The 20,191-nt window shown below is 38.8% G+C and overlaps 1 protein-coding gene across 1 annotated transcript in view; it reads left to right on the top strand.

The window, feature by feature from the left end:
* The window catches only part of NCBP1 (nuclear cap binding protein subunit 1), a 37,982-nt gene that overhangs the window by 9,187 nt on the left and 8,604 nt on the right, over positions 1-20,191 (top strand). The window contains exons 4-17 of the mRNA XM_039234755.1: positions 1,002-1,158; positions 3,618-3,725; positions 4,052-4,173; positions 5,985-6,054; positions 6,540-6,755; positions 9,100-9,197; positions 9,936-9,999; positions 11,424-11,534; positions 12,275-12,339; positions 13,971-14,033; positions 14,258-14,332; positions 16,345-16,448; positions 18,352-18,474; positions 19,614-19,716. Coding sequence (XP_039090686.1) covers positions 1,002-1,158; positions 3,618-3,725; positions 4,052-4,173; positions 5,985-6,054; positions 6,540-6,755; positions 9,100-9,197; positions 9,936-9,999; positions 11,424-11,534; positions 12,275-12,339; positions 13,971-14,033; positions 14,258-14,332; positions 16,345-16,448; positions 18,352-18,474; positions 19,614-19,716 — 1,479 coding nt within the window. The remainder of the gene's footprint in view (positions 1-1,001; positions 1,159-3,617; positions 3,726-4,051; positions 4,174-5,984; positions 6,055-6,539; positions 6,756-9,099; positions 9,198-9,935; positions 10,000-11,423; positions 11,535-12,274; positions 12,340-13,970; positions 14,034-14,257; positions 14,333-16,344; positions 16,449-18,351; positions 18,475-19,613; positions 19,717-20,191) is intronic.

Below are 20,191 nucleotides of genomic sequence, written 5' to 3'. Positions count from 1 at the left end.
CAAATCCAGTTCATATTCAGGAAGACCTGTCCTTAGACTAAGAAATGACTAATGAAGATTAAAATACCTTCTGTTTTGGAAGCATTTATTAGAATGGAGTAGATTTATGCTTAAACTGTGATGGAAACCATGGTTTGGCGGCTGGAGAGGAAGGTTGCTATCAGTACAAGTATTTCTTTTTCCTAAATTGTCTCTTACACTCTGCTAGGCACCTTGGGAAAACACAAACACAAAATCTGAGTGAACATGAGCTCCTGTTTGCTTTTTTTTTTGAGATAATTTCTAAAGCCTATCTAAGTTAGGAAGCAACCTTTGCTTTCTCCAAAGGTTTTTTACTGTAATCCTCTTCCTTGCTTTTCAAATAACTATAATGAAAATTTGCACACTTGGAAGTAAGCAATCTGGGTTGTAAAGAAATTTTACTGTATCCAAGTACCATGTTGACATTCAGCAATTTAACTGATAGGGACTTAGCTGAAAGTGGTTTTAGTTCTGAATTTTTTCTAAGCAACTAGAATAGTGTTTCTGGAAGTAGAATTTTGGTCCTGTGACATTTGGTTAGCTAAGTTTAGAAATGGTGAGTGCTTCATCTCCCCCTTAATGATTCTGCATTAAGGAAATGTGTTTTACCCAGCATTCACCAGATGTTTTACCATGGTAACATTTTCTGTAGGATTGCAGTAAGAGTCCCCTAAATCCATTGGAAGATAAACTGGTCTAGCATTATTTATATTTATATTAGTTTGATAACTTTATAATTAAAATGTTTTACTTTCTTAATTCTTGGATTAACAAACTAGCGTTGAAATGAAAAATTGCAGGGGCATGTCTGCAACTCCTCTCAATATTTATGTCTTTTCTGAAGTAGTTTTAAAAACACAGCTCAAAGTAATCCTGTTCCAAAGTTAATCAAATGATAAAAGATTTGCATAATATGGAATTGAGCACCTTAACATAATGCTATTGTTTTGGGGTTTTCTTGTACTGGGTTCTCAAATCAGTGCACGTCTGTTACCTGAGAAGCTGACAATTTATACAACATTAGTTGGACTGCTGAATGCCAGGAATTACAACTTCGGTGGAGAGTTTGTAGAAGCTATGATTCGACAACTTAAAGAATCATTGAAAGCAAACAATTACAATGAAGCTGTATATTTGGTAAGTTACTTTTTTAGTATATTATGACTTAGTGTTGGGATGGACAGGGAGGTGAGCTACAGCCAAGGAATTTATCCTTTCTCCTGAAATACAGTCCCTGCTCATCACAGTAGCTGTTCTTGTGAAAACATTCTCAGTAAAGGTACCACAGAACTCATTTACCAACTCTGGTGACTTCTTTTCACTCTGAATCCTGGTTGACCTTCCTGGAGCCCATGCTGCTTTATGCTCCTTACTTGTCTGGATTCCTGTACCACCTCTTGCTGCCATCAACCGTCTATTCCTCTGTGTCCTTCTACTGGGCCATCTTCCTTTACGCCTTACATTTTGTGTTTCCTGGGATTCTGTCCTCACTTCACTTTCCTTTACACACACCTCTTGAAACATTCTCATTCTTACAGCTGTGTAAACCATCTTTATTTTGGTGACACCACCCTCTTCCTGACAGGTTGATAATCTGTATGTCCTGCTTCAGCCTTCAGCCTTTGAGCTCCAGACTTGTGTTCCAAATACTTTCTGGATAGCCCTGAGGTATCTTGCCTGGAAGTCCCTAAATCAATGCATCATTCTGTCTTCAGCCCACACACAGGGTCTGCTGGTCTACTGCATCATGCATCTAGGGACCTGAGCATTAATGTTTGTCTTCCCTTTGCCCCCTCATCCTGTAAGCAGCCCCCAAGGCACATCACTTCTGCCTCCTAAATTTCTGTCTCATCTGTCCCTTTTCCTTTATCTGTAGGGCATCTGGCATAGTTCATGCCTTCCTACTCATACCTTTTATTTATTTATTTATTTATTTATTTATTTATTTATTTATTTATTTTTTAAAGTTAGCTCTGTGCCCAGTGCGGGGCTTGAACTCATAACTCTAAGATCCAGAGTGTCATGCCTTACTAGCTGAGCCAGCCAGGCCCCCCTTCCTCCTCATGTCTTAAAACAGCCCCTTAACTGATCCTTTGAATTTAGATTCTCTGCCTTTTTCACTATATCTTCTGCAGTGTCACCAGAGTGATCTTTCTGTAATTCTTCCCACTCATGTTACTTATGGATTACAAACCTCAATTTCTTCCCATTTGCCACAGTGCAAGTCTTAAAAGTCTGTGCACAAGATGGTTCATTGGTTAGGAAAAGTAAATATTTATCTTAAATGGAAACGGAATTAATGCTTTACTAATACATAACACGTAGATTGCCAATGGGCCAGTATATATTATATATATACACTTATGTGTAATATTTATGTTCACATTACATGTAGTTATGTTGGAAGCATGTGATCAAGTTCTTTTAACGAGTGTATACCACCCAAAAAGTTAGCCACCAGTCAGACTGTGAGATGAAGTCCAGACTCCATAGCCTGCCCTTTTGTGGTTGCCCCAATCTGTTTCTCTAGCCTTGCCTCCCGCACACCCTCCAGCTGTGTCACTCTTTTTTTTTTTTTTAATATTTTTATTTATTTCTAGGAGAGAGAGAGAGACAGCGTGAGCAGGGGAGGGTCAGAGAGAGAGGGAGATAGAGACTCTGAAATGGGCTCCAGGCTCTAAGCTGGCAGTCAGCACAGAGCCCGACGTGGGGCTCGAACCCACGAACTGCAAAATCATGACCTAAGCAAAAGTCGGACGCTCAACCGACTAAGCCACCCAGGCGCCCCAAGCTGTGTCAGTCTTAGTTACAGAGCACTGAACATGTCTTTTTGAACCCTTCTGCCTCGAAGACTCTTGTTGCTCTCTACTTGAGGCATACTTCAGTCATCTGTTACAGCCAAGCCTAGATGTTACCTCCTCTATGAGGCTTTCCCCTCCCCCTTTTATTACTTTTCCTAGAGCACTTTTTATTTACCTTCTAGTATAAGAGTCATTCCTTTGGGTTGAGATTAGGCTCGTCCCACTAGACTGTGAGCTCCCACATGACAGGGACTTTTAAGAGTGCTTAGCAGTGACACGCAAAGGACACCCAACAAGTACCCGTTTAGAAATTTCCATTTCTATATATAGTCCAGTGAAAATTTTTTCACAGAGAACAGAAAAGATTACAGGTTGAGGTAGCTATAATATTACAGTCTAGGTTCTTAGTGTAATATGGAGTGGAAACCTATAAATGCATATTCCTGTGCTTCGTACGGCTTTTGTCACAACTACTCAGCTCTGCCGTTGTCACTTGAAAGCAGCATAGACAACACAGAAATGAAAGCGAGTGCTGTGGTCCAATACAAGCTCATTTGTGAGCTTTAATTTCATGTAAGTTGTATGAATCATAAAATATTCTTTTAGACTTTTTCAAACATTTAAATAACGAAAAACTGTTCTTAGTTCATAGGCTGTGCAAACGAAAAACAGACAGCAGGCTATATTTGACCTTGAGGTGTAGCTTTTCAGACCTGTGGTTTCAATCATCACAAGATTGCTTATTTTTATGTTTATACTACATTTAGATTTAATAGAAATTGTTTTCCCTAACAGGTCCGTTTTTTATCTGATCTTGTGAATTGTCATGTCATTGCTGCCCCGTCCATGGTTGCTATGTTTGAAAATTTTGTAAGTGTAACTCAGGAAGAAGATGTACCTCAGGTAAGGAGACCTGAATCTTGTCCGTATAGTACTAGGAATTTTTCACTGATAACCCTTAAGTAATAAAAACTAAAAGATAACAGCAGATTATCACACATTCTTAATATCTAGAAGTTAAGTCTCCTGCCATAGGGATCAGTTCTCATGTCATCTGTATGTTAATTTAAATGACTCTGTCTAATAAAACTGATGTAGAAATGCTCTGATTGAGCCAGGTCTTACCTAAGCCCTATTATAGCCTCCATAGGATTTCCTTCATAAATAAATACAATACGAATGAATATTAACCACACGTTTTAAATTTGCCTTTTTAAAAATTTCTTCAGGTGCGGCGGGATTGGTATGTGTATGCATTTCTGTCATCTTTGCCCTGGGTTGGAAAGGAGTTGTATGAAAAGAAAGATGCAGAGATGGACCGCATCTTTGCCAACACTGAAAGCTATCTTAAGTAAGAGCACAGCTCGTAGTTTTTACTGATATGATGTGTTATATTTTATCTGTTAGTAGTAAACATGTCAGTTTCATTTCTCAAAAGATAACCTGTAGAGTTCCCTACAGCTTTCTCTAGTAATCTCATTCCCTTACTGTTGTCATTTACTGAGACCTCAGAATAACCAAATATATTTGCTTACTTTGCTGGTGCAAAGGATTTGGTAACATAGCTCCTTTTAAGCTGCTTTTGTGTATGTAGGCAAAGGCATAAAATAATCTTAACATAGTAGTTCTCAAAATCTTAGTATGCATTAGAATCACCTGTGGTGGTTGTGGTACCTGGGTGGCTCAGTCGGTTAAGTGTCCGACTCCGGCTCAGGTCATGGTCTCACGGTTGGTGGGTTCGAGCCCCGTATTGGGCTCTGTGTTGACAGCTAGCTCAGAGCCTGGATCCTGTTTCAGATTCTGTATCTCCCTCTCTCTGCCCCTCCCCAGCTCGCTCTCTCAAAATAAAATTTTTTTAAAAAGCCTCATATCCTCCTGTTACCTGCTTCTTCCACGTGGGTGTAAAAACTTGATTTCTCTTATTAGGTGTAATACCAGCAATTAGTCTTGTTCATAAATTTAGTCTTTTTTACGCAGCAGCATGGTGATGGTTTTGTGTCCCCTTAAATTTTTTCAGGATAGTTTTAAGTTTATTTTCTATCTATTAATAGGTAATTGACAGTTATTAAAAAAAAAAAAACTAAAGATAAAAATCTGTATTCTCATTATATTAAGCTACTTAACATTTTTTTTTAAATTTTTTAATGTTTTATTTATTTCTGAGAGAGAGAGAGAGACAGCGTGAACAGGGGAGGGTCAGAGAGAGAGGGAGACACAGAATCAAAACAGGCTCCGGGCTCTGAGCTAGCCGTCAGCACAGAGCCTGACGTGGGGCTCGAACCCACGAACTATGAAATCATAACCTGAGCCGAAGTTGGACGCTTAACCGACTGAGCCACCCAGGCACTCCAAAGCTACTTTTAAAAGATAAATTTTTTAAATGTTTTTATATTTTTGAAAGTTGTACTGGCTTTTTTTTTAACGTAGATGTTTGCTGGGGCACCTGGCTGGCTCAGTCAGTAGAGCTTGCAACCCTTGATCTTGAGGTTGTAAGTTCGAGCCCCACGTTGGGTATAGAGATTACTTTTTTAAAAAAATAAAACCTTAAAAATAAATAAATAAAATATAGATGTTTGCAAAAGAATAAAAATAAAAGAATATGAATATCCTATCATTTGAATGTATGTCCTTCTCTTACACAAACGGTAGTCCAGTCTACACACTGTTTTCACTTGCTTTTTTTTTTCCCACTTACTATAACTTGGATTTGTTGCATAAAAGTGTATAGGTCTATATCCTTTTTAACAGCTGTACAGTATTCCACTCTTAATATACCATAATGTTTCAGTGAACATTCTTATTTATATGTCTTTGTGCACATGTACAAATATATTTGGGAGGGTGAATTCTCAGAATTGGCATTGCTGGGCTGAAGTGCCTTAACGATTTTAATTTTGGTAGATTTAGTCAAATTGCCTTCCACAGAGATTATATTCTTCCAGATCTCCTTTAAAGAGATTGTATCAATTAGCCCCTCTGCCAGCAAAGTCTGAAACTTTCTATGTGCCCACATTTTGGCAATTTAATTACATTATCAGAATTTTTCATATCTGATAGGTAAAAATGTTTCACTGCTTTAATTTGCATTTTATTAATCATAAAACAAGTGAAATCTTTTGTGTTGCTAAACACCTGAGTGTACGTTTTCATTTTTATCTTTAGAAGACGCCAGAAGACTCACGTGCCCATGTTACAGGTGTGGACTGCTGAGAAACCGCATCCGCAGGAAGAGGTAAGTTGATTTGCAGTCTCTTGTGACACAAGCACGGTCAGCTCTGGAGTAGGTTCTTACCTCTGTGACACACTCAGATCCTTCCATTTATATGCCTTAGCTGCTTTTCCACAGCTCCTATCTGGGTCCAGCTCCTCATAGCCCTAGGCATGTAGTGGATTTTTAATAAGTGTTAGAATCTAATCAAAGCATTTCCTCTTCTCTGGGATTCCAGATATCATAGAGTTGAGATCTTTTTTATTTAAATTTATTTAAATTATCTTTTTATTGAGAGTGTAAGTGGTAACAGCCTCAGACATGCAGAGTTAAAGTAATTAAAAACAAAAACTTAGTACCGTTCTTTATAGTGTATTTAATTGCAAACTAGCTTACTTTTATATCCTGTATTTTAGAAGGTACTGACATTTGGTTTATTCTAGTCAAAATGTTTTTTCCTGTGAGCTTCAAATATATATATTAATTATTAAAAATTAATCTGTCTTTAGTATTTAGATTGCCTGTGGGCCCAGATTCAGAAATTGAAAAAGGATCGTTGGCAGGAGCGGCACATCCTAAGACCTTATCTTGCCTTTGACAGCATCCTGTGCGAAGCCCTGCAGCACAACCTGCCCCCTTTCACACCGCCGCCTCACACGGAAGATTCGGTGTACCCGATGCCAAGGGTCATCTTCAGAATGTTCGATTACACGGATGACCCCGAGGTGCGTGACCACCAACAGTTCCTGTCAGAGGGCCCGTGTTGCATTGTACTTGTGGTTTAATCCTGTTGAATTAAGCCTATGATACATGTCGCCCTCAAGTGGTTCATTACCTCAGAGGACCAACAGCAGTGAAGTTAGCAGCTTAACTTAGTGAATGGTATCTCTGCTCGTGCAAGAACCTGGCACGTGTAAATAGAACAAGAGCGCAGTGTGCGTGTAAGTGTGGGTTTACCCGCCAGACTCGTTCGGGTTTTAGTCCTGCCCTAGTCAGATCCCAGCTGTATGGCTGTGGGTGAGTCAGTTTCCTGGCGGAGTAGTAGATGCTCTGATAAGTTCTATGAGAATAAATCACTAACATGTAAAATGAATAGGACGGATTGTGACACGAGCTCAGCAATATTATTAGTCTTAATAAGGCTGTTTTTCAAGAAAAATCTCCAGTTTTTGAGATTATCCTTCTCTCTCTAACCCTCACAGCTCATCTTATTATTCTTATTATATAATTGTTCTTTAAATATATTATAAAATATTTTTAACTTAACCTCTAAGATTAGTATAAACTGACTATAGTTTTTAAATATACATATTCTTTATTGTGAAGTCAAATTGTTAACAGCCATTATACTTTAACAATTAAGAAAATGTATAATTTTGACACTGACCTTTGGTATAAAAATTTACATTTAACTATGCTTTATTTTATATATTTGAATGACTGTCTTAACAGCCAAACAGCAAGCACAATGATTGCTTGGTCGGTTCTGGCTCAAGTACCGTACTGTTGCTTAGTACATCCTAGTCAGCAGAGAGCAGGGTTTCTCAGCCTTGGCACAGTTCACATTTGGGACTGGAGAATTCTTTCTGGTGCAGCGTGTCTTGTGAACTGGAGGATGCGTAGCAGCACCCCTGGCCTCTACCAGCAGCATTTAGAGGGTAAATGTCAGGTGTGACAACCACAATCCAGAGATTGCCAGGTGACCCCTGAAGGCAAAATTGCCCCCAGTTGAGAGCCACTGGCATGAGAACCAGTATTACCACCTGAGGTCACACTTCAGCTTTCTTTCTCCTATTCTCTCTTTTCTGTCTTACCCTAAATTGTTTCTGACCAGTGAAAATTTAGTATGTGTATAATCGATCTCAGAGTAGATCATCAGATACTCAGCTATTTATTCAAAATTATCAGCTTGCTTCTCACTTTGCTATATTTCATAAATAGTGAAATGCTTTTAGTCACCATTATGTGATGGTTTAGTAAGGTTTATCTGATTGGAACTCTAACTTACATTTAAGATGGTAGAATCTTTGTTAATTAGGCATTTGGCCATGCAAGGAGAACTGCACCTCAAAATTTGCTTTTCTTTTCTTTTCTTTTTTTTTTTGTAATTTTTACCTTTTATTTGAGAAAGTGTGTGTGCACCAGCGGGGGGGAGAGAGAGAGGAGGGCGGCGGGGGGTGGGGGGGGATCTTCAGCAGGCTCCATGCTTAGTGTGGAGCCTAATGCAGGGCTCGATCCCACAACCCTGGGATCATGACCTGAGCCAAAATCAAGAGTTGAGTGCTCAACTGACTGAACCCCTCAGGTGCCCCCAAATTTGATTTTCCTTCATCGATTGTGCCTCTGTATTTATACTTAATTTATAAGTAAACTTAATATTTATACTTTATTAATATTGCCTCTCTAATGTGCCCATTTTCCTTTGCCAGAAGAGCGTAAACCTATAAAATATTTGTTCTCAAAATGAAGAGGATTTTGTTTTGTCTCGGCCTTTGAAAAAAATGTTTATTTGAAAAAAGAATGAGCTTAAAGTAAAAGTCATTAAGAGTTTATAATAGTAAATAATAAGTAAATAAAAATGAACTCTTTGAACCTGTTTGCTATGCATATACTTTAAAAAATATCATGCAGGTAATGTTTCCTAACCATTTTTTTTAAACAATGTAGTATGTCTGTCTTTCTATGCATATGTACCTTTTATGGCTTTAGAGTGTTTGAAATAGAATATTTCCTCTCTGTATGTATTATGGAAATTAATCCACTCTCATGGTTTAAAAAATCAACTGTATGGAGCCAATAATACAGATTCTTTGGCTTAATTGAGATGGATGGTGACAGCCCGGTGTCGAGGGTGCTGGAAGAAACACCGCAGCTGACACTCATTGTGTTGTAGTGAACGTGACAGTGAGATGTGTTGAAATACAGAGGTTTCACACATCTGAATTTTTAAAATCCTCAGCACCCAGTGTAGTGTGTGGAACATAATAAGCTCGGGAATATTTGTTGAATAAATGAAAGTAAGTATCTCTTTTAGGCTTATAGTACATATACATTTGGTTTTCTTCCCAGGGTCCTGTCATGCCAGGGAGTCATTCAGTTGAAAGATTTGTAATAGAAGAGAACCTTCACTGCATCATTAAGTCTCACTGGAAGGAAAGGAAGACTTGGTAAGGTTGTTTTCATGGTAGCTTTCAGAGTGGAGAAAAAATAGTTGATTTGATTTGGTAAGAGCAAAATGTGTATTAAGAGTGCAAGAAAATCCTCCTCTTTTCCTGCTAAAAAATTAAACCAGTTTCTAAAAATACTTCTTTGCTTTCTCAAGGCCCTTTGCACTCAAATAGTTGTTGCCTGGGTGCTTTAAGGTTCGGTGCTTTAAGGTTCTATAGTGCTTTATAGAGATGTGCACATGATGTTGACTTTTTTGTGTGGATGTTTGCCGGATGCTGTGGACAAATTAAGTTGAATGACAAACTGGTTTTAGTATGAATATTATGGGAATAAATGAATATTAATAGTTTTTTAGCACTTACATATCAAGCTTTGGAAAAGTTTAGTTTCAGTATTTCCTTAAGCCTTGGAAAGTTTTGGTTTAGATTTTAGGATGGAAAGGAATACAGTATTTTGGGAGTGGTCTGCTCAAAACATTTTTTTAGTAGATCCGAATATGATTTCTTAGTATTATTTCTTACATTTTTGATCTTTCAAGGAATTTTGGTTGCATTAAAGAGTTTTCTTGTGGTAAACAAAGTAATTTGTGCTATATTTAAGTGAGGTGCCTGAAATCTAGAGCATTTCAGAAAAGATGTCTTCCCCTTGTATCCAAACCCTGCTTTTGGATCTGCTTATTTGATTTTTTTCTGTATCTCTGTATACTTATTATTAAACTTCAGTTACATTGTTTGTAGTGCTGCACAGCTGGTGAGCTATCCAGGGAAGAACAAGATCCCCTTGAACTACCACATAGTCGAGGTATGCATTCCACACGGAGCATGTGTCTACGTCTCAGAATCTTTCTGCTGATTTTAAAGTGTAGTCGACTCCGGGCTTTTTTTTCTTTTCCTTGCAACTTGTCAGGTCCTGAAAATTAACACAGGAATGAGGAAAATGCTGTTGGTTCTGGTGTTCTGCTAGCCATGTTATTAAAGAGAAAAGAGGAGGTTGAGACCAGTAGCCAAATGGAATTTTGTTGCCCATAAGTTATTTATATAGTATGTCTTCATTCATGGATAGTTATCATGGGTAATGTTAAGTTACCTCCAGTCCTGTCAATACATTGTCCGCTTACAAGATGTAAAATGGGCTTGAATAGTTTAAAACATTGTATTACTTTACACAGATGACCGTTCCTTAAATGTTTATCTGGCCTCTTATTACTAGCATAACCTTTAACTAGTATATTATTCCTCGTATGACAAGGTACAGATAAGTATGAATCTTTGTTTATTCCTAGAAAACAAAAGAGCCACTTGTTTTCAGAACTAGGAAGAATAAATAATGCTTTCGACCCCATATTAAGTCATACAGGAGAGTGATAGTAGTAAAGTTGAACACCTTGTAGAGATTTATGTTCTGAAAAACTGTTTTCACTTGACACTTGAGTCAAACTTTTAATTGCATTATCCCTTTATGTTAAAATACTCAACCAAGTATAGTTGTGATGTATTATTTAAGATTCACTTTTTGTTCATACTGCACATATGTGCTTTCTTAAAAATAATGCATTTGTCCTAGCTTTATAAAACTTGAGTGTGCGTTTAGGCTATGAACTTGACTCGTTGACATGTCAATTAAAATTTCAAATCTGAAAAATGTGTAAAAATTCATCAGAATGAAGTACAGAGGTATGGGAGATGGGAGTGAGAAGAAAGAATGCACACCAGGCTGTACAATTCTAGGTAGGTGGCCCACAAATTACACAGGGAGGGCAGAAATAAGTTTCTGAGTAACATGGCAAAGAAGTCTTGGACTACCAAAGGGATTTCTGGGCACTGATTTTAAAATGTAGCAGCCTGGACTGACTTCACTATCTTCTGTTCCTATCCGCAGAGTCTACTAAGGGCTTTTACTACTTGTAGTCAGGAGTCCCTGGTGGATCCATGAGTGCTGCCCAAATCAGCTCTGGTACTTCCAGAGTTGGAGTTTAATTGCATGGTTCTCTGGGAGTATCAGATAAGCATGTGCTCATTCTTATTTGATTGCGACACAGTGTTCATTACAGTATTCAATTACAGGTCTTCATGTTTTAAAGAACATAATTTTAAAGACTAAAAAGTAATTCTTTTTTCATTATGAAGGCCATGGAGTTAGAGTTTACATGTAGAATGTTGAGGTCTTTCTGATGGGAGTGCATAGATACCTGTGGAATTGAGTTCTGACTTGTGATTCTTTCGTAGGTGATCTTTGCAGAGCTGTTTCAGCTCCCGGCCCCCCCTCACATTGATGTGATGTACACGACACTGCTCATCGAGCTGTGCAAGCTTCAGCCTGGTTCACTGCCCCAAGTTGTATCCTTTTTGTGGTTTGTAAACTTACTTTCTTTGGCCTGCCTTTAGAAGATTATTAAATATTTCTTACCGTGGGTTTAAATCACTTCATGAAAAGTTTGGCATTTCTTCAAAAGTTAAGCATACGTGTACCACTCAATCCAGCCACTCTTAGGTATTTATCTAAGGAAAATGAAGGCACATTTCCTGACAAAGACTTGGACATTAATATTCATTGAAACTTTATTTGTAATAACCCGAAATGAGACGATCCAAATACCAGTACATGAATGTATATACAAATATGTCATATCTACACAATAGAATACTACTTAGTAACAAAAAGGAACAAATTTTTGGTGCAGGCAACAATTTGAATAAATCAGAAAATACATAGGCTGATTAAGAGATGCCAAACAAATAAAAATGTATACTGTATGATTCCATTTTCACAGAATTCTAGAAAATGCAAAGTAATCCAGTGATAGCCGACCAATATTTGCTTGCGGACATGGGGGAAGAGGGGAAGAATAGGTTACAGAGGAGCGTGGGGAAATTTTGGAGGTGCGGTAAATATTCACTGTCTTTATTTCATGGGTGTTTATAGGTCAGATTTATTGTATATCTTTGATAACTCTAAATCAATTACATTGAAAAGATGCTCAATATTATTAGTCATTGTACAGACTTCTAAGAAATGTTATTTATCACAACTTATTTTGGAGGATGGAGAATAGTTTTCCTTATCCTCAAATTCACAGCTTGCACAGGCAACGGAAATGTTATACATGCGTTTGGACACGATGAATACTACGTGTGTAGACAGGTATAGTAATTGCCTTATTTCTAGACTGATTGTTACCAGCTTCTACTCCCTGTGCTTTATAAAAGAATTTGATCAGCAAAACATTTGCCTTTTTAAGAATTTCTAAGTTGATTTTTCTTTCTTGCCTTCGCAAAATAATCCTTTGTATAGTAATAAAACTCATACTTGTAACATTACACTTTCTAGTCAAACTTTCATATCAAATGATGACCATGCTGAGGTTTTCTTTAATTTCATTCATTATTGACTTGTTTGGTGCTTAGGTATAGTTCTACCTTTCCTTTGTAATTGGGTACATAAGCTTTTAAAACAGGCTTTATGCTAACTCCTGTGCAGAAGCAGAATCTAATACTGTATATCATGTATCAATAAATATTAGATATGTATTTTTGTTTGTTAATGGATAGTATCTGCTTCTAAAATAATTAGCTTCTATATAACTACAGCTTGAAGACTGACTCAGTTTATACAAAACATCATATTGGATTTTTAGAGGTGTGGTAATTGCAAGCCCACTGTCTCCTTTCTGGGGAGGCATGTGCACCACCTTTATCAGCTGGCACTTTCTTACCTCTGTCGGTTCCCCAAATGAGATCAGACAGGTACTGAACATTTCTCCAAATTCCACGATCTTTTTTATTTTTCTTTTTTAAAGGAGTGATATTTTTTTATTTTGAGAGAGAAAGCATGCAAGTGATCAAGGGGCGGAGCAAGAGGGAGAGTGAGAGAATCCCACTAGGGGCAGAGAGAGAGAGAGTGCAGAGCCCAAAGTGGGGCTTGAGCTCACCCAATGTGGGACTCAGACTCAAGAATCATGAGATCGTGACCTAAGCCGAAGTCAGATACTTAACCGACTGCGCTACGCAGGTGCCCTCCATGATCTTTCATGTCATTGTTCAGATTTCCATTTCAGAATTATCAGTAAGGACTATTTCTTTGTCAGACCTCTTATCTTGAGTAGTTTCAATGATTGAAATTACAGAACCATGAGGAGCATGCTTTAAGAAAGTGTCTTCTGATTTTTCTCCCAGTCTAATTGATAAAACTAGTTGTGTTGAGAATCCTAGTTTTGCTATTTATTCAGTAAATACACGTTGGGCACTTAGAAACATCATAGCATTGTACTAAAGTGACTTCTGTTTAGTTAGATCTGTTGTATTTTTAGAGGGAAGTGATGGTATATTTTGTGGTGAGAAGAGTGTAGATGAAAGACTGTATTCCTTGGTTCTACCATTTATAAAATGTTTTACATGCAATTATCTTTTTTTGGCAGAGGGAGGGATGGGCTCTTTTATGAAATGGGGAAAATAGTGCATTACTTGAAAGTTATGAGAAATCAACCGTGTGTGTGTGTACACAAAACAGGCACTCGAATTATATCTGTTACTTAAAAAGGATAGTATTTGTAGAAAGAGTGAGATATGGTACTTATTTTTTGGAGGAGATAAATGGTAGGGTTTATAGACAAAAAGGTAAGTGGCAAGAGAAGATAAACTTCAGTGGAATATGTGCTTTTCATTTAACTCGATAAATGGGGTTTTATTAGTCTGAAGAATTATGTAAGTTCCTGTTACAAATTGCAACCATTCATCCTTTTCTATCTCCCCAACACCGCCCGCTTCTCTCTATAGGTTTATTAATTGGTTTTCTCATCATCTAAGTAACTTCCAGTTCCGTTGGAGCTGGGAAGATTGGTAAGTGGTGGTATGTTTTATCTTTCCTTTCTCTGCAGTCTTTCTTAATAAAACTTAATATCTAAAGCTGTAGCATAAAAGCGGTCTCCTTCACAGTCTGAAATGTCTAGTTTAGTTTTGGTATTTACGTATATATAAATGAAATAATTTGTAGCTAAGTACACATTAGGTATAAGGGCAGATTATGCGTAAGAAGTTTTATAAAACTATCATTTTCTCTTTAGGTCAGATTGTCTTACTCAAGATCCTGAAAGTCCCAAGCCAAAGTTTGTAAGAGAAGTTCTAGAAAAATGTATGAGGTAAGTTCTTTGTGTTTTCTTCTTAGCTTAGTTCTTCTAATTTCTTTGGGGTTTTTTTGTTTGTTTGTTTTTTGTTTTTTCTCTTCTTTGCATTTGTGATGTATGTCCAGAATATCACTTTTTAAATCCAAGTACTGCCTCTCTCCCCTTTCAGATTTTAGTCAAGATTTAGGCTAAAAAAAATTAAGGAAACTTGTCATCTGGATTCCAGGTGAACTAGGCCAATAAGATTTTTTTTTCTTTTTTGTCAAATGTACTTTGAAATAATTTCACATTTCAGGAAAGTTGCCAAAGTACTGCAAAGAGCTCTGTACCCTAGACTCCCTGGTTGTTAATACTTTTACCACGTTTGTTCTAAGGTTCACTTTCACTTCACTGTTGTGTGTACACACACACACACACACACACACACACACACACTCCCCCTCCCCCTCCCCCTCCCCCTCTCCCTCTCCACTGAGCCCTCTGAAAACGAGCTGCAGATGTGATGTCCTGTCATCCTTTAACAGTGAGTTTGCCAGCTTCCTGATACGTCTCTTCTCTTTCTGGTCCACAGTCCCATCCAGGACCACACGGGTAGCGTTTAGTTGTCATTCTCTACACATTTCTCACTTGACCAGTTCTTTCTTGTCTTTCATGCCCTGTCAGTTGTAAAGAAGCTAGGCCTTTCTTTCTTGAGACACCGCCACACACACACACACACTTGGGACCTACATTGTGTTCTTCTCCAGGCATCCTGTCGGGAGGCACATGAATCCCTCCCCTGGACATGTTAACCTTGACCATCTGGTCGTGTCAGTGTCTCCCAGGCTTCTCCACCATTTTCCCTTTGTAAATGATTAATATTTTGTGGGTGATAATCTGAGATTATACTTATATCCTTTTCTCCATCAAACCTCTCCTGACAACTGTTACTTTTATTTGCCACCAGTATGATGATTGCCAAGTAATGCTTCTCTTTTGCCAGGTTTTCCCCCAAATTTATTGGTCAACATTCTCCTGTAAGAAAGAGCTTTTCCTTTTTCACCTATTTATTTATTTCATTGTTTACATATCAGTAGAGACTAATAGATTTCTGTTTCATTCAATGAGTTGCAATCTATTACTATCATTATTTTGATGCTCAAATTGTCCCTGATTCATTGGGGAACCCCTTAAGGCTCCTGTGTCCTCCTCTCTCTCTCTTAATATTCCCCTCCATTCATTTCTTGCCTCTCCCTTGGAATCACCTGTTTATTTACAGAGCCCAAGTTTTTAATAGTGGAGTATGGTATTTAGGAACCAAGATCTGGACACCTGATGCTTTAGTCGCCATGGGGATGTCATTGAGTCTGGACGGACATAGGTAGTACATGCATTTATGTACACATGCACACGTGCACTCACATACACACACACACACTTTTATATCCACCAAGGTGTGTGTATCCCTCCAATTCCATCTCAGCACCTCATTTTTTTCTAGCCCTCCCTTTTGCCATGTTTTTTTTTTTTTTTTTTTTTTTTAAGTTTAATTTTAGAGTGGGAGAGGAGCAGAGAGAGAATCCCAAGCAGGCTCCACACTGTCAGCACAGAGTCTGATGCGGAGTTCGAATCCATGAACTGTGAGATCATGACCTGAGCCAAAATCAAGAGTCAGTTGCTTAACCGACTGAGCCACCCAGGCGCCCCTGCCATGATTCCTAAATACGTTTTCAGGCAGTAGGAAAGTTGGCTCCCATTAGCCCTGCTATATATTTATTTGCTACAGTGCAAGCAGTCTCCTCCTCATGGAGACTGGGTCCTCTGCCCTGCCCTACCCGGTACCGCTCCACACCCTTGGCCCCCCCTCATCGCAAACCAGTAAGTTCTGAAGAAAGTCTGAGGTTTAGCGTGCTGTCATAGACAAAAGCTCTAAGGACTTGGTTTCCCCTTTGGCTTCTTGGTTGTCAGCTGAGTCCGGGAGGTTGGATGTTACCATGAATAATGGAACTGATGAGCGGCATTTTCTAAGGCTCTTATTTATGTTACAGGTTGTCCTACCACCAGCGTATATTAGATATTGTTCCTCCTACCTTCTCAGCTCTGTGCCCTGCAAACCCAACCTGCATTTACAAGTATGGAGATGAAAGTAGCAGTAAGTAATAAAATAAGTCCCATTGTTTTTGAAAAGTACAATGCCAGTATTCACTGAAGTCCATTATTTAAGGTGGAGAAAGTGAACTTTTTTTCTTGGGTTTATTTTTTGTCTGTTTGAAAAGTGATCTACACCAGTCACTATTTGGTTTGCCCTGTCATCATTTTGAAGGTTCATGATCTACTTAGTTATTATTTGTGAACTTTTTTCTTAATATTGCTTATAATGTTATATCCATGACATTATTGTAAATATGCTGCTAAGCACTTCAAGTTGAATTTAAAGCCCGAACTTAATAAATGTCATGGCGGTGGAGATTATCCTGTGATACCAGTTTGGGTGTGGGAACATAGGTGCACATGGGATACATTTTGACCAGCAAGAGGCCTGTAGAACTAAGTTCTTAAATACAGCTCTCTTACTCTTTGGTCACCTCACATCTGAGATCATGCTATGAATCAGAGGGCCTGTAATTTGGTGCGCTGTGTTGCGCGCTACACTTCACGAAGGTAAGGTGTTGTACCGTGGTGGTCACTGGCCGAGAGTTAGGTGAGAGTTAGGTGTGGAGTCGCTCCACGGGGGTGCCGCTGCATGCAGCTCCTCCACGCCCCTCCCACCTCAGCTTGGGAAGCAGTTCTTTGCGTCTTGGAGCTCCCTCCCCTCCTCGCCTTCTCCTGTGCCCTAGTTCTCTGCTTTACCTGTTTTCCTTGAGATGAACTCAGTCCTGATGCTAAGTACGATTCCTATGCTGTTATGTAACTTAATCCTTAAATCTCTGAGAATTAAGTGTGTTTAGTAGACCAATTTTGCGGCGGGGAAATCTCTTCGGAGAGGTGAGGCCAGAGTGAGATTGCTTCCGAGGGGCAGCGCGCAGACTCCCGCCCAGGCTTACTGAGCAGCCCCGCTGTTACCACGCAGCTTCCCTGAAAGAGCAAAGCCTGCAGTGGTGGCCCTTCTGCGTGCTGAGCTTTGACCTCTGCCTCAGTCTGACTCAGAGAAGCAGAAGGCACATTCTTTGATATCTGGAGCTCAAACTTTTGTTGAATGTGGACTTTTCTTTTTTCCTATGGAAACAACTGAGCCTAACAGTTACGGCTTCCTAACAGTTGCTCCTACTTTCTTATCTGTCACTTCTTTCCTGAGGGACCTGCTCCAACCAGGCCACATCTTTTTTATTTTTTCTGTGCTCATGGTTCTTAGTTTTGCCTTTCTATCTTTAGTCCTGTACTCTCTGTAGGGGCTGGCAAGGCTCCTTTCCTGTACATACTACCCTGTAGCAGCCAGTTTCCTGTTCTCTTGCTACTTCTTAAGTAGCTGTCTTGGTTCCCGCACTCCAGTGTAGACCCCTCAGCGACAGGAGAGTTTTTTTCCACTTACTTTCTCCCACTTTTAAGGAAAAGCACACAGCACATGTGACCTGTTGCAATTGATGTCATTCATTCCAAGTGCTTAGTAACTGCTACGTCAGGACTGCCTTTTCAGTTATTACTTGTCTACCTTACATGAAAAGACTTCCAGTTGCTCTAGTGATGCCGTACAGTATATGAATATTAGCACAGATAAGGACTCAGCAGACAGTAACCACCAGTAAACGTGTAGAGTCACAGCACATGAGCCTCTGGCTTGTGTAGGTTCAAGCGTATGGCCTCAGCAGAAGAGAAGAGCAAAAGAACACAAGTTGGCAACTTCACCTGTTCAGACTCAAACTTGGTTGTTACGGTCTCGGGGAAGAGGAGGAGGAAGGGGACATTGACCAAAATGAAAGAAATACATGGAGTCTCTGCTTTTCAGCTTACAAAAGCATAGGAATTTGAGGACATAAGACAGTTGTGTACATTTCTCAGCTATTTGTTTATAGCAATCTTAAAACTTGATCCTACCCTCTTCCCCATTCTGTGCTTAGATTCTCTTCCTGGACATTCGGTTGCCCTCTGTTTAGCTGTTGCCTTTAAAAGTAAAGCAACCAATGATGAAATCTTCAGCATCCTGAAAGATGTACCAAATCCTAACCAGGATGATGACGACGGTAAGGGACCCCTTCTTCAGTGGAACTATCCATAGGCCAGGTTAAAGTATAAATATAAAGCATTACTGGCAGTGTGAGTGCCTCCTAAGTCTCAACGGACGCTTCTAAACAGTACCCTCTTCAGGTGTCAGTGGTTCCTCGAACCCAGCAACTTTCCTCCTTATATAAAAGAGATCCTCGTCTCCCTGTGCCGTAGCTCACATTCAGAATAAGAACTCAACCCAAAGTCCAATATGCTGTTATCATTCATTGATAAACGTTCCCTGTTTTAACTTTAGAGAAGTTCCTGAGCGGAAAGACTTGGTGAATTTTTCACCAATTTAAGCTATCGTAATAATGTTTAACATACACTGAGTATGTACCATGTAACTCCCGCCAAAACCCCTAGGGGTTTTTCTGAGCAAAAGTGGGAAAAGAGGCAAAATAATTTATAAGTTCATCTGAGTCCGTAAATGAACAAGATAAAAAAATGAGAGGGACTTCTATTAAAAGATCCGAAACATACAGTAACTAAAGCAATGTGATATTGGCACCAAATAGATGAGTCAGTAAAACAAATGAAAAGTCTACTGGGACAACTAGGTAATATTTTGGGGGGAAATTTTTTGTTAGATCTGTGGACCTGTGTATAGTAATCAAAAGAAAACATGAATGGCCCTTGGGTTACTCATTACTGGGATTTTTGTTTACATTTTTCTGAGAACTCTGTATTATGATAGAAACTGTATTTAGGTAGCATGTGTCAAAATGATGGTCCTAAATTTAGACATTGTCACATATCCTAAGACTTAACAGTTACGGGTTTGCTGAATTTTTTTTATTAATATGTTACCTTGCTACCATACAGAGCGATATGAACAAGGCAGTTCATGTGTTATTTGTAAAAGAAATGGATTACACAGAAGAATTAGGGAAATAACCCCCAAAACTAAGAATTAAGATTATGCTCAGTTTTATGTTTTGAGTATTTAAAATCAGTAATGGTCTTTTATTGTCTGTTAGTATTCAGAGACAGGACATGAATGTCTGGCTTAATGTTCGGATGTGAGTACACCATCCATTTAGCATTCCAGGTGAGGGACGAAGGAATTGCTATACTCGACATTTTTCTAGCTGTCTTACCGTGGAATATTTTTCAGATGAAGGATTCAGCTTTAACCCATTGAAAATAGAGGTCTTTGTACAGACTCTGCTACACTTGGCAGCCAAATCGTTCAGCCACTCCTTCAGTGCTCTTGCAAAGTAAGTGCAACAGGAACACACACTCTGTTTAAGGGTTTGGAACTTTGGTGAATACCAGAGGTATAGAAATTTTTAGCTAAAATTGTTGAACATGAAGATCTTAATAATATTATATAATTTAATAGAGATGTTGTGATTTCTAGTGGCCAAAACCCTATTTGGCTCCTGTCAGTCTATGGGTACATTTTTTCATATGGACCCTCAGAGAAAGTAGTGAAAAACCTGGGTCCATAGGACAGTTATATGTACGGTCAAGAAGCTCCCACCATATCTAAGCATTTTCCTAAAGGAAGGTAAGTAGAAATGAGGGCCGACTACATTTTGGGGAGCCACCCAAAGGTTAGCATCTAAAGACAGAGCTTTCTAGTTCATCAGACAATCCAAAAGAAGGAAAGCATGTAGATACTCCTCTAGCTGAGCAGAGAAACGGGGCTCCTCACCCCACTTCAATTTCCAAGTCTCTCTTATTTGCAGG

This window comes from Hyaena hyaena, unplaced genomic scaffold, assembly GCF_003009895.1.
Source record: "Hyaena hyaena isolate Hyena2069 unplaced genomic scaffold, ASM300989v1 scaffold_93, whole genome shotgun sequence".
NCBI classification, from domain to species: domain Eukaryota; kingdom Metazoa; phylum Chordata; class Mammalia; order Carnivora; family Hyaenidae; genus Hyaena; species Hyaena hyaena.
This window is presented reverse-complemented; position numbering and strand designations above follow the sequence as displayed.